Source organism: Poecilia mexicana, unplaced genomic scaffold (assembly GCF_051168715.1).
Source record: "Poecilia mexicana isolate PSO_F unplaced genomic scaffold, ASM5116871v1 scaffold_2, whole genome shotgun sequence".
Lineage (NCBI taxonomy): Eukaryota > Metazoa > Chordata > Actinopteri > Cyprinodontiformes > Poeciliidae > Poecilia > Poecilia mexicana.
In genome coordinates, this window is record NW_028263371.1 from 29634910 (window position 1) to 29649697 (window position 14788).

A 14788-nucleotide genomic window follows, 5' to 3' on the forward strand; every position below is an offset into this window, starting at 1 on the left:
ATTTATGCAGTTTAAAGTTTGTTATCAGGACCTCAGGGCTCTGCTAACCGTCTCAATGGGGCGTGAATTGTTTATTCCAGAGGGGCAGCTTAATACCAACATTACTGCAGTTTTGTGAATACTGAGCCTGTGCTTGATTAGGTTCTGACTCTCTGTAAAGCATCGAATGATGGATGACTTCATAAGTGCTAAATGGCTTCTTTTTCTCATAGGTCCTTTTTACAGGTTGCAATAATCATTCAGAAGCGTTAGTCAGAACTGTGTTCATAGTGGTTTTTGTCCTTAGATAATTGGGCTCTTCTCCTCGATGATGCAGCATTCGCTACGTTTTCTTAAGCCAAGCTCCAACGTGTTGGTTTGTGAGTCACCTTCCTACCGGAATCTAGGAGGGCTTCTTTGGTTTGGACTCCTCAACAAAAAAGACCTTCAAGATTCAGGTGGAAAAATGGCTCCGGTTAGCGTCGGACGCCTGGTGAGCTTACTGACGACAGATGAAGCAGAACATAAAATCCTGGAGCTACCGTGGACATAAGCTTTTAATGACTGTCACTGTAAAACGGTTTCATTTACCCAGAATGGCCAGAACGGTGTTATCCTTCAGAACCTCCATAGATCCTGAGCAGACGAAGTATATCGCCTGGAGCGCGTCGCCCTGGCGGATGAGGAACTCTCCTGGAGCACAAAAGGAGGTCTTGATGATGAGCGACAGGGACCGGAGACACCCCCTGCTGGCTGACTCAAACAGCGGCAGCTGCAGCAGCTCTTTATTCAGGTGCATGGCGATGTCAGCTCTCAGCTCGTCCGGGAAGTCCTTCAGCAGCTGGAGAGACGTTCAGGAGAAAGACGTCACTGGACGGGCTACAGCCAAGTCTTTACGTTGCTTTAAGGGACGTCTTCTCTTTCTGCTTCGTTCTCTGACCATTACTGTGTGGGAAGGGGGAAGTAACTGGCAAAATGAAACCTTTCACCTTCCCACATATTCACAACTGATATATGCATCTAGAAACAGCTACGCATCGTCTCCGCTAATTTACAGGAATCGCAAACATGCCAGTGAACGGCCACTAAAGACAGGATTGAGAAGGGCCAGATTTTTTTTACTTTTTTTTTCTTTATTTTTATTTTTATATCAAATTGAGATAACTTGAGTAAAACTAGATGTCTTTTTAAAATAATTTCTACTTGAGTACTATCAGACCTGTGTTAAATGTCAAATGCTAAAGTAAAAAAAAAAAAAAGGATTATTTATCTAGATTTGAATTCAAGGAAAGACCCATCCAAGTCTGAACTTCATGTCTGTCCATTAATCTGTTAAATTAAGAGTCACTCCAGCGTGATGGGAGCCAAAATACAACTCAAATCCTCCCTGTCCACTGAATGAGGCCTCAGATCAAATTAATCCTATTGCTACATGCAAAGTCGATGCAAATGAAAACGTTTTACACTTTATGCCACATTTCAAAGAATTGAAGTGATTGTTGGACATTTGACCTTTCAAAAACCAGACATTTCCAAACAGCTTTTCTTCTTAGCAGTATTCATATTTGCCGAATGCCACATCATGAGACAGAGATAATATGTCAGAGTCGTCATTTCTGAATGTCTCCATGTTTGCGTACATTACCTCGGCTTTTGGCGTCTGAAGGTGAAATGTTCCATGTCTGGCCCGTGCAGTCGAGCCCTCCTACCTCGCTGACGTCGATGCCGTTGTTGACGGACCAGGTTGTCTGGAAGCACTCCATCATGCGCTGCTCCAAGGCCTTCGGTAGCCGATGCACACGGATGAAGTCCTTCAGGTCCTTGGTGCGGGTGTGGTAGAGGGAGCGACGCGAGTACATCCTCTGAATGATGGCCGTCACATTTCCGAAGACCACGGCGTGCATTAAGGCTACGGAGGAGACAGCAGAAGGGATAGAGAGGCTTCATACGAGCTCTTCTCTGGTTGTTTTTCGTATTTTGCTTATATTCTCCTACCGAGACCTCCAGGAGAAGAGTATTTCAAATAATTCATAAGGCAATTCCCTTTAATCGGGTTCTGTCATCGTACTTAGCGGCATGTTCAGAAAACAGCATGTGTCTGCATTTGTGATGGTAGGCTGTTTCCTGGTTTTCCTCTCAAACATCCAGTTGACATATAATCTACATGAAACACCAGCAGAAGGAGCAGAAAAGCTTTGATGGTTGATATGAAGATTTGGTAATGCCAGTGAGCTTTGGAGTGGTTACTGTTTTGTTTTTTTTAACCTAACTTAAAAGAAAAAAATCTGCCAAACGTATCAATTTGTTTTAACAGATTAATCATCAGATTACTAAAATAATCCTCAGCATAGTTGTTGAGGTTCAGCTCACCTCCGATCAGCATGGTGCAAATCGAGAAGATCTTCTCGGAGTCAGTGTTGGCTGAGACGTTGCCGAAGCCCACGCTGGTGAGGCTGCTCAGAGCGAAGTACAGCGACGTCACGTAGGAGCTCCTGACGGACGGCCCCCCGCTCAGCGTCATCCCCGAGCCGTTCAGCATCCTCAGTCTGGTCCTGGTGCCGTTCCACTGGCTCAGGCCCGCCGCCCCCGTCACGTTCAGCGCCTCCAGCCCCGAAGCGTTCCAGTGACTGGAGTTGGCGGCTGTCACTGCGCCGTGAGGGGAATCCGAAACGCCCAGCAGGGAGGTGAGAGGAGTCAGGAAGTATGGCGTTCCCAGACGTTTGGCAAGTTCATGGAGCCAGCCTGGTGGGAGAAGAGGAACCGTCCAGAAGAGGTCGTTAGTTTAACGAGAATACAGACGTGACCTTTTCTGGACGGCCTTGCAGTGAAAACAATGTTTTGGAGGGAAGCAGGGACTTTGTCATGTTTGTGAATTCAGATAGACAGTAATGGCTCTCTAACATTTCAGGAGATGTCAGAATGCATTTATTTTTGTGCGTAGATGAGATTGGTCACCTTTTCCTTTCAGTGAAGCTGCAACACTTTTATTTGTTGTTTGGAAGGAAACATTGGTAGAAATAGAAAAAATAGTTAGAGAGATACATACAGTAAGTAAATAACTTCCTAATACTGATATGGTAAAAAATTTGCAACCTAAGGAAACTCAGTTGATGGAATAGAGTCACTGACTTGGCAGCAATCCCTTCTTTTGGTGTGGAAACAAATAAGAATTTTATGGCCTTTACTAAACCAAAACTCAAAGATTTCTTCCTCAAGACTTAATGGTTACTTACCAACTACTTTCCTGCAACTTTCTCGCTCTCTTCCCAGAACTTAGCAGATACTTTCATAAAGCCCCTATGTACTTTCCAAGACTTACCGTGAAAGTTCCTGGAACTATTATTTTCAGCAAAGTTCTGAAAAGGAACATTTAGGAGCCAGGATATGATCTGGTGTCTTCCAAGAAAGTTTGGGGAAAGTACAAGGTAAGATCCAGAATGAATCTGTTTGAGTAAAGCTGCTGGAAAGTTCAGATAAAGTCACCAGCAAGTCCAATTAAAGTTCCAGTAAAGTTCTTGGTAAAATTATGTAGAAAGTTCTTTGAAAGTTTTTGCTAAGATGTAGGAAGTATCTGGTATGTTTCAGGAAGCACTTTGGAAATTTTTGGAGAATTACTTTGGAGGTTTTAGGAAAATAAGTAGTAAATTCTAGTTTTTAATTGTCTTACTGGCACCTCCTGGTCATGACTGAGATATGAATTTGCTTACCTACATAATTTCTTTCAACCAAAACAAGATCCTTTTCAGTGTAATGATTTATAGTGTGTATTTTCCACATTTCCTCATGCGATGGAGATTATTATTATTATTTTGTCTTACCTTTAAATTAAGAGTTTCTTGTCTTTAAATGGTTATATTTCACAGTGTGCAGCTGAGGATTACAGATGAAGGATTCTGAAGTTGCAATTGTATTTTGCGACATTTTAAAAGCCACGCACCCACATACTCATTAACCCTGAGTGTAGGAGCACTGCTCTGCCCATCGGAAGCAGTTTTATCTTGCTCAATTACACACCCTCTGATTAATGGCTGACCCTCTTCACCATCTGCGCTGCAGCCCACCCCCAGTCTATGGTCATATTTGCATCCGAGCAGAGACCTTTCCATTTGTTTATGACCAGTCGCAACCTTTATTTTTCACAGTTTTCCGATTTAAATCCCCGGAGCAGTACAGCCACCAGCTCCACATACACCTTCATCGTGTTGTTGTTTAGCACTGGTGAGCGCAGTGGGAGGGGGAACGGATCTCCAGAATTAGAAGTGTTTTCTCAGGAAGAGAATAGGCAAACACCTAATGCCTGGATGCTCTGCTGCAAAGTAATTCACATGCTACAAACTATGAAGGACAATCTTCGTCTGGTGATACATGAGCTTTCTGGAAGGTTCAACAGTTGAGTTTCTAAATACCAGAGAGAGCTGCTGAAGTATTCATGTCAGTACTTTTAACTTTTTACTGAGCCTCAGGGAAAAAACTTCAGACTTTGAACAACAGATGAAGACAAGATGATGGTTGATCATCAGGACGAATGATGAGAGACTTCATTATGTTAGACATTCTATGATGGAAAGCCATCCATCCATCCATCCATCCATCCATCCATCCATCCATCCATCCATCCATCCATCCATCCATCCATCCATCCATCCATCCATCCATCCATCCATCCATCCATCCATCCATCCATCCATCCATCCATCCATCCATCCATCCATCCATCCATCCATCCATCCAGGCAGACTGACAGACCAACCTATGTCCCAGGAGGCGGGGTTATTGGTCTCAATCTCGCTGCGCCCGATGAAGTACCAGACACAGGCCATCCAGTGCGCCAGGAGGGCGAATGTGGACATGAGCAGCGTGAGGACCACGGCGCTGTACTGGGAGTAACGGTCCAGCTTCTGCAGGAGGCGAAGAAGTCGTAAGAGACGCACCGTCTTCAGCAGGTGGACCCCGAAGTTCTGGGAAAAGGTTGAAGTCCAGTAAAATGAAAAAAATAAGAAGAATTGGATATTAGGAAGTGATTAGTTATTCTGAGACGGAGTAGACTGTTTTGAGTGACTTTAATCAGCCTGCAGTCAGAAAACTTTAGTAATTAGAATCACTCCTGTTTTTAGTGACACTTAAGCATTCAGAAATACCATACAGGCTTACAATAGATTGAATAAGCATCTGATCAGAGATTAGTAATGGATAAATATGTTTATGCTGAAACCGGGACCCTGTTTAAGTTATCATAGATCACATTTTCCTGCAGCGTCATGTTTGGGTAGCAACAGGTGGTCTGAAAACTAAATCTGCTTACGCTGCAGCTGAGGCTGAATTACAATAGACAGAGAGATGGTTTTTAAATCAGAGCAGCGGGAAAGCCATTTCTCTACAGGTTGCTGCTTTTTGAGAATTACCTGAAACCTGCTGCAGTGAGAAAGCACACAAACATAACCTGTTATTTCTTCCAGAAAATAATCACAGTGCAGTTTTAAGAATTGATGTCAGAATTTTAAAAAGCATTAACACTTTTTTTTTTTTCTGTAAAACTCCATTAAAGTGTTTTCATTTTTTTTAATTAAAAAAAAAGTTGAATAGTACTTCAAGCGTACCGCGGAGGATATTTGTTATTCTTCAGTAATTCAGTAATATTGCCACTCTTCAATATTTGTTGTCAGGTTAAGAGATCATCTCACCTGAGCTGTTTATCTCTGCAGCCATTCCAGAGCTACCATGAGCCTCTTGGCTGCTTTTCTGATTTTCATTGGTGAATTGCACTGCATTGTGTTGGTTTATTGCATAAACTCCAAATAAAATACAATCAAATTTCGTTGCTGTGGCTCAACACAATGTGGAAGAGTTGCAGGGTTATAAATTTATTGTAGGTCCTCTGATGTGTAATAACTTCATTGCCATTTATTTTGTAGAGATCTAAAAGATCTAGCGCTGCTCCCTGCAGTTCAGTTTGCATTTTCAACAGCTTGCATCCGCTTGGCGTCATTTATTTAATCTGGTTCCTGTAATTTATCCTCAGCCTCCTCATTTATCAGCCTAATCACCAGCTGACTAATGAGGAGTTACACAATGAAGCTTGAATTCTCTGGGTTTTTTTCTGCCTTGAAGCAACAGTAAAAAAACACATTTTGAAAGAGCTGGAATTCAGGAAAATATTGTTGTCCACACTCTAATTGCGCGCACTTGATATAATTTTGTTGCCATGGTGTTAGCCGAACATTTGGAGCCTTTTTTAAAGTCTACTTAAATCAACGCCTGTAGAGAGATTAACAGCAGGTTGAGGCTACTGGGGGTAAAAAAGAATGACGTCTGCGCACTCAAACGCGGAAAAGTGAAGGAGAGACCTTTTGTGTTTCCTACAAGAGCGGTCTGTCGGCTCACGGACGTCTTTGAATGCGTCAGACTCACCACGCTGATGTTGAAGGCGTACAGAAGGTCGAAGGGCAAGGCTGCGATCAGATCCACAAACAGCCAGGAGGTGACGTAATGAATGCAAATGGAGCGGGAGTCGTACACGACCTGCCCCGACGTGCTAACGTAGGTCGTTCTGAAATTTAGGACAATATCTGCAACGTAAACACAGAGTGTATGAACAGCGACGATCACTTACTTATGCTGCACAAAATATTGGGAAGTGCGATTATTTTTAAAACCTATTGTTCGTAGCTTAGATGGCGAACTTTAATGAAACCGGGAGGATTGCAAAAATTCCAAACCAAAATTGATCAAATCTAACAGCACCAGAAGTAAAAAAAATAAAATAAAAATAGCTACCAGATAACCTAAATTTAAATTTACACAATCTGCCTGTAGTAGCTTTAGTAAAGAAGCCATTTAAACTCCCTTATAGCCAACAGGCACTTTACAGACACCATTTATAGAACTTCCTGTGGCAAACAGTAAAATGGTGCCAGTATATGTAGTGTGGTAAGGCAGTTAAATCAGCAGTACATTATAGATGTGTAAAAAAGTAATTAAACTCTTACTCACGTCTTCTCTCATTGACATTTCGCATCTTAGATCAACAAAGCTTTTATGTCATACAAAAATAACTGAGCAAATTCAGTTTTCATTATTTATTTTTTGTTATTTTAGTCCCAAGAAACTAAAAAAAAAAAAAAAAAAAAAAACATGGACGATTTTATTGCTTTATGTGTACGACAAGTTATCAGTGAGCACTGAGTATTTCTCCTTCCCAAACAGAAGTTATCTTTCCATGCACCTGGTCAGGTACCGCAAATTTCACTCTCAAGTTGACCCAGATTGCTGATATGAAAAAATAAAACTCAGGGGCAAACTGTGTTCACCCAGACCTGGAGTTTGTTCCGGATGGGATGTGAGCTTGACCTGGTTTGTGAAATCGTTCGGGGAAATAAATCACTCGGACAGTCAACGGCAAATTGTGACAGAGGGGGGCTGTTTCAAGGGCTGATGACATGTGCTGCATAAACTGTGCAGCTCTTCAAGAAATCCGATTACACGGCACACCTCAAATTTTACATGGACTGCGAAGGAAATCGTAATAAGATGTAGGTGGAGTACGATCCATCATAAGAAGATAACCGAGGATAAAAGATCAGTAATGCTTCTGCCAAAGTGAAACAATTGAATAAATAAATGCTTATGAGACATAGAAACCTTACCGATGATGAAAAGTATCTCCACCAAGATGTCGCTGACACTCGGAGGGTTTCTGGCCGCTGAGATGCCGTCTTCCCGTATCTCCACAGCGGTGAAGCAGACGTTGTAGGGAACAGTGACGGCTACGTAGAAGGTGGCCAGAAGGATGAGCCAGTCCCAGCCGGCCTTGAACGCACCGTAGTGAAGGAGGATGAAGCGGGACTTTTGGACGTCGGCCACCTTGTACTCTGGGATTGGGTTGGCATTGGCTCCGAGAACACTCTTCAAACAGAAAGGCACGAGGAACCAAAACATCACCCAAGAAACCATGAAAGCTTGGAAGGCTCAAAACAAATACCCGGATTACAACAGCGCTTGGTGAAAGACGTTCAAACACAATATGCCTCACATTGTTGATTTTCAGTTTGCTCTTAGTTTTGTCCTGTTTCTGGAGATGACCGGAGAGATGGTAGAGAACGGCACGACTGCGCCGGCGCTCCATGTTGCACCCCGGGGGCCGATTGACCTGATGGACCTCCAGGCCTGTTTCCTCATCTGAAAACAATCCACAAAAAAGTCCAACAGGCCAGCTTATTTATGGCTCAGTATTCACGTAAAATCACAGAACAATTTGCCTCCCTCGACTCCCATATAAATACTTAAAAAAAAAAAAACATTACGGTTTTAAACAGCACCCCAAAGCTTTCACTGGTCTCAGTTTCTGCATTTGAAGGCCTGAGCTTGTCTTTCAGTGTTGCATTTATCAGTCGCTTCTTCTAGCTGCGTTACAAAGGCAGGGAGCAGCTCTGGGGAAACGCAACGCTATCTTCTTACAACCCTCTGCTGCTGTTGCAGGGATTAATTACTATGGTTGTCAACGGACCGAGCAGCATCTTGCAGGAATGTGCAACTGTCAACTGCGGAGGGAAGGACTGGGGAATCCCGAGCGTTGATAAAAGTTTTTCTGGCCTTTCCTCGCAGGGAAAGGCCAGATTTTCTCACAAACAAGCCATAACCAATCAATCGCATCCTCAGAACGATCCCGCTCCTTCCGGAAGCGTATATTTGCAAAGAATATGGGTGAGGGAGAAAAACTTACAGAAAGAAATGTTACATTTTCAGAAGTTTGTATTTGAAGATGAGTATTTGATGGTGGTACACCTCAATAATTTAGGTCTATTTTCTAATCCCCAGAAAGAGAAGGTTCAGACTGAACTTTTCCTACAATTCCTGAGTTTGCACATGAAATACCACTGATTTTTTTTTTTTTTTATTGCACAGTGTTCACATTCTAATGTATTTAGCATATTGGCCTGGCTGCCATCATGCACATATCACCACTTTGGCATGTTTATTCACCAAAATGGGAGGAAGTCCTGAGCAGAAAGGATTCATAACCAAAGCGAAACACCTGGAAGAACCCAATAAATTTCAGAAAAAAATTAGTTTTACCTCTTACCAAACTCCCTTCTTAATAAAAGCTCAGCTGCAATCCCTCCACTGAATCATTTCATGTGAATTACAATGGAATTGGATTTCTTTCTTTTTTTTTTCTTTTTCTCATTTTCTCGCTCACCGGTGTCAGAATCATTGCCCCGATCCAGGTCCTTATTTTCTGTGATGTCCTTGTGTGAGACCAGGAAGAGAACCACCTCGCTCTTCTCATTCTTGATGGGAACTATGTCCAGCAGACACCAGAACTTGGAGCCTTTTGTTGAAGAAGAGCAAACATGAATATCATTTTATATATATATATATATATATATATATATATATCGAAGATGATTGAGTGTGACAGCGCCCTCCCCTTACCGCTCTTCTTGTACAGAACAATCTCAGTCTTGAACTCCCGCCGTTCGTCCAGAGCCTTTTGCATCTGCGAGGTGATGCGGTCGCTGGTCTCGCCGCCGTACAGGAAGTGACACATGCAGCTCTTCTGCATCAGCTCGCCGCGGGCGAAGCCGGTCAGCTCGCAGAAGCCATCGGAGCAGTAGACGATGGGGAAGACGGACTGGACCTGCGCGTTTCCAAGAACGAAGTTACTGTCTGGGTGGAGGGAAGAAAACAGAGGCAGCACACAGAGAAGGAAAAGACAGTTAGAGGTACCACAGGGTTCTTTTGTATGTTGTTGTTATTGCTTTTTTCCCCTTCACACTTAGTTGCTTCAAGTCATCACTCAAATTTTTTTGTGTCAGACAATGAGGTAAAAACAATTTTCCTTTTGGACAGATGAGTCACAAACCTACTAACACAATCAAAACCAGACTGACAACATAAAGTAGTCTGAGTGACAGAACAAATTCAAGGACAGATGACAAAAAAAATAAATCATTAATAGGTCTGCAGGTCTCACTTGTCTCAGCGAAGGTCAGAGTTCAACAATAATGAAGAGAGACTATGTGGAAGTGGTATCCTTAGGAGAGATCCAATGTTCATTTTCCAAAAACATAACAATTTAAATGATCTTCAAGGCAATAGCATCATGTAGTACCGTGTTTACATGACGGCACTGGAATGCATAATTTTCAGAAGAAACATCTGGGTTTTCCGTCCCGCTGTTCACAAACAAAGCCAACCGGATGAATGTGGGGCAATTCTGAAGGGCCTCTTTAAAGATGAATTGCCATTTTTGCGCTTTTCGTGATTTATTAAGTCGAGAGGTCTTGACCTACAATTTCCCCAGGATTTCATGCTAATTCACAGAAGGCAACATTTATGCAAAAACATCCTCTCTTGGTCTCTTTCTGCCATTTGGGTCTATGCTCTAGAAAGCAATTCATCCTGCTTTGAAGGCGAGTCTTTGAGGAGAATTTAGCGAGCCTCCTGATTTTCAATGAACTCCATATCACTTCCATTCTCTTCTGTTTCTCTTCTTATCTGTTTTAGTTTGCGTCGCCTCTGCTCTACCACCTCTATTCCCTCTACAACGCTTTATTTTAGAGAAGCGTTGCTGTAGAAATCCGAAAATATATTGCTTTGGGCTACAAAGATAACCTGTAGCTACGGGGCAGAGGGGGTTATTAAAAGTAATCTGTGCATGTCATCAGCCTGCAGCTATCATAGCATTAGCAATGTTCACAAGGTTTCTACAAAGAGGTAGATAATTTGTGTGATTTGGAAATAGTTCTTTAAAGAAAATATTTATTTTATGCTCCATCTTATTATTTAATCTTTATAACTTAAATTTAACATTTTCCAATTCAGTTTTCATCCACATATTGATTTCAGCTGAATCTGAAAATATAGTACCACTCAAAACTTCATAAATCCTTCTAAGCAAGTGGTTCTTAACCTGGGTTCGATCGAACCCCAGGGGTTCGATGAGTCAGTCTCAGGGGTTCGGCGGAGCCTCTGCCGCGGAGGTAAAGACACACTGTGTAAAGTCGTGATGACGCCCCGCTTTGCCATCACTTGCTGCAGAGGATCACGTTACATTGCTTAGCCAATCAGCGCTGCGGGAAGGAGTTCCACTCTCAGCATGGATTTGAACTTGTGTCTTTAATGGGCTCTTTGCACCTCAGCTTCCGCGTTCGGGGAAAAGTGGCTCGGTTGTTTCCGATCTATTGAAAATGGCATTTTACATCAGGTGCTTGCAGGGCTTGGCCGAGTTATGTACATCAATCCGAAGCCCCAACAAGTAATCTGGAGAAAGGTTTTAAGATGTACGCCTCATTATACATTCACTGACACGAAGGTGAGTTTTACTTTTGTGGCTAACATTAACCTTAGCTTATGCTTAGTAGGCAATATTCTCTGACATTGTTGAGCCAAATGTGCTATTTAAGTATCTAAACATTCCAACGGACAATATTTTTACTTATTTTCAAGTATATTGTGTGTGTTTATTGTCGTTAGTGTCACAGACTAACGGGGTTCGGTTACGGTTCGGGCTTTTTAGTTCCAAAGCATGACGAAGCTCAACAAGCCTCATAGCTTAACAGTAGCGCAGCGCTGGTGTCAGAGATTTGGTTCAGCTGTTCAGGTTCAAAGTTGTTGCTTTTAGAAAAATATGACCGTGTCTCCGTGTTATTTCGTTTTATTACCTTTGCATGTTTCTTGTGAAGAGCTCGAATAGGACGATGTTTACAGCAGCTTGTACAGGCGGATCAGTTGCTCGGCTGTCAGGATCTGGTCTGCTCTCTCGTTCCCATACACTCGCTCTTCAGGCTGAATACAGAAGTGATTCCATGGAAATAACGCAGGGACGGGTCCTTTATTTACCATCCGTATCCCCCCTGTACATCTAGGCTAAAGAAGCTGATCCGGAGTGAAGTGAAGGCTGCAAACTTTGTGCTGTGCAGCATTAGCTTTAACTGGTAACAACAAATATTTACAAGCCACCGACTTCTTAATTCAGGATCGCTTGGAAATTAATGAAAACTTTAAAGCCCATTATATTAGGAAGACACCAATGTTCATAGTATTGCTTTATTTGCGTCTCTAGCTGTCACGGTAACTCAAAGCGGAAACAAATTAGCCGCATTGTCTCATGGAGATGTGACGTCAGCGCCCTAGGTGCAAAGAGTCGGTTGCCACCCGTCCCTTAAAATACGGAATCGTCTCGTATTTGGCTGTTAAATGTTGCGTTCCATATTGAACCGGGACGCGATTTGTTCCGTATTTCTATAAATGTCCGATAGACACGCCTAACACAAACATATCAACACTAAGTGTAACAATAATGACCAAAATAAAACACAGGAAATATTAAGGTCAGCTAAATTCTCGTTGCGGAATTCTCATGGAGCGCTGAGTCGTACGTAACAGCGTCCACCATCTTCTATGTGGCAGCAGGGCGATCGGAGCTCCTTAAGTCCTGAGCTGTGTGGACTTGTTTCAACTGTTTTACGAAACGAACTGGATTCATTGCCATTACCTTCCACAGGTAAGGATGAAAGATCGGAATTACTTGACTTTGGAGCTAGAAATTCGCTTCTAAACAACCCAGAAATATTTCCTATGTAGCTTAATTGGCCCGAAGTAACCGCTGATTGTTAGCATACCAGCTAACGTTTTCACACTGTGTTTTCTAATGAGAGAGAGGTGATGAAAAACCGCTGTTAGAGGAGAAGTTCATTAAAAACCATGGGATTTAGTGAGGAAAGATCAGTCATGATCAGAGCTGGAGCTGCTGTTCTCCAGTCTCTGTTTCCCAGCTCAGCTTCACCATGTCGGTATTTAGCTATAAAGATGCTACGAGTCAGAGCCCAACATGCTGAAAATGTCTTTTTCTGAATGTCAAGGAAACATATATGTATTTTCTATTACACTTTTGGATAATTTCTCTTTTATCCTTGGCTTTAGCCTGTGAACCAGGACGTCTCAGAAGTCATTAGTTATCCCAGTGTGACCAGCAGACTGAAGCCCTGCCTGTGACCAGTGTTCCCAATATATTAAATAAATGTTTTATTCTTTCACTTTTTGTGTATTTTTAAATATCTCAATGTTACACTGAGAGGTGTGGTGTGGAAGAGAAACTCCTCAAAGCTGGCTGTAGCATAAACATAGGTGGTTTATTAGGCCTCCTTCAGCACAGCATAGCTCACAGACAAGACAAAATGACATCTTTCCCAACAGTCTCTTAGCTTTCAGTCTCTCTGCTTCAGACTCTCAAGCTTTCTCCCTCTTCTTCTTGGCTCAGCCAACAGTCTCCTTATATACTGTTGTCCCCACCTTCTCAATTAACTGCCCAGCCAATCAAAGTCCAGCAAACATGGCCCTTTCTATAAAAGAGCTGGGTTTGAGGCGGGCCTCCTCTTTGGTAGGTTCCAAGATGGCTGCTACAAGGACACACCCAAAAGGTAACAAACATTTCACAAACAAAAGGATCACATTCACATTCTAGAACTTAAATGTTACAGAAAATATTATTGCTTCTTAACACTCAATCTGAAGTATTAGTGTATTAATACAGCTTATGTAATGAAATAAAAATAATTTACTCTGTTAGAATTATTTTCACTCTTTGCTATCAATAGCAGAGTTGACATTCTGTAATAAATATTTTTCTTTGGAAAAAAGTAAGAAAAATGTGTAGTTTCTTGTTTGACAATGACTGATTTATAAATAAAAAGTCATTTCTCAATAATGTATAAAAAATAAATACAAGAAAATAATTTGTTGTCTTGAAACGTTAAATGTACATTAAATTATGGAATTATGTAAATATGTTCTTTAAACACTGTAAAAGTGTGTCTGTTCATCAATGTTAATATAAAAATGATCAGAATCATTTCTATCAAATAAAAACATTGTGCTCTTTATTCAGAAATGCCCCGAAACAATTAATCACATCAAAAGTTAGAAACTCTGTCTTTAGTCATTTCTTTGATTACCAAATATATTAATGTGTGTGAGAAAATGTGTCAATGACAGGTATTAATTTAAAATACTTTGTAGAACGGCACTTTGTGAAGTTTGGTCCATTTACTTGTATTAGTTTACTGGCACATATTCCACGTTCAATATGGCGGACGCTGTTACGTATCGCAGCAATGGGCCGACCCGCCCCATGAGGGGTCTATGTATTTATGTTTATGGTTGCAGGAGGTAAAGGACCCTTGAACGCTTCGGACCGACGCTGTTTTCACGGTTGCCTAGAGACGGTCACTACGCAACCCCAGTGAGGTGCTGTCAACCCCCCTCTTTTTAAAAAATCCTCGACCGATTCTCCTCCGTCCTTAGAAGCAAAACCTCTCGTAAAGATACAGACGTGAGAAGGAAGACGCAAATCCCAGGCTGAATAATGTCAGTGAGGATGAACACAGGCAATTAAAAAAAAAAGTGTCCATCGTGGCGCAGTGTGATACTAGACAGAATAGATCAGGAGAGGAACACAGCAGACACTGATATGGTAACATTTTTGCTATGATTAAGTATTTTATTGTGCTTTTAGTAGACTATATTGATTTGATTATTTGCTTATTTAATGTATAATAATATCAGCCAAAATAATATAAATGATCATTTAAAGCAGTCGTCCCCAACATAGACATAATATAAGGATAGACCCCGCATTTGCTGCTCCGGCGCAGGAAATACCGCGGCCATCTTGGAGCGGTACACCATCGTACTTTGCTGAACCAAAACAGCAGAAGATGCCTCAGTTCTGCTCGGCTTATTCGTGTTTAAATCTAAGAACCGTTGATATCAGGGACCGGGGGATAACGTTTCACAAATAAGAATGACA

The 14788-nt window shown here is 41.9% G+C and overlaps 1 protein-coding gene across 1 annotated transcript in view; it reads right to left on the reverse strand.

Annotated features, from left to right (window-relative positions):
- Positions 1–528: 528 nt before the first annotated feature.
- The window catches only part of LOC106926543 (voltage-gated inwardly rectifying potassium channel KCNH3-like), a 31255-nt gene continuing 16995 nt past the window's right edge, over positions 529–14788 (reverse strand). The window contains exons 3-11 of the mRNA XM_088008146.1: positions 9412–9645; positions 9176–9307; positions 8009–8154; positions 7623–7881; positions 6361–6545; positions 4730–4937; positions 2350–2721; positions 1689–1888; positions 529–820 (exon numbers count right to left, since the gene is read on the reverse strand). Coding sequence (XP_087864272.1) covers positions 563–820; positions 1689–1888; positions 2350–2721; positions 4730–4937; positions 6361–6545; positions 7623–7881; positions 8009–8154; positions 9176–9307; positions 9412–9645 — 1994 coding nt within the window. The 3' untranslated portion in view covers positions 529–562. The remainder of the gene's footprint in view (positions 821–1688; positions 1889–2349; positions 2722–4729; positions 4938–6360; positions 6546–7622; positions 7882–8008; positions 8155–9175; positions 9308–9411; positions 9646–14788) is intronic.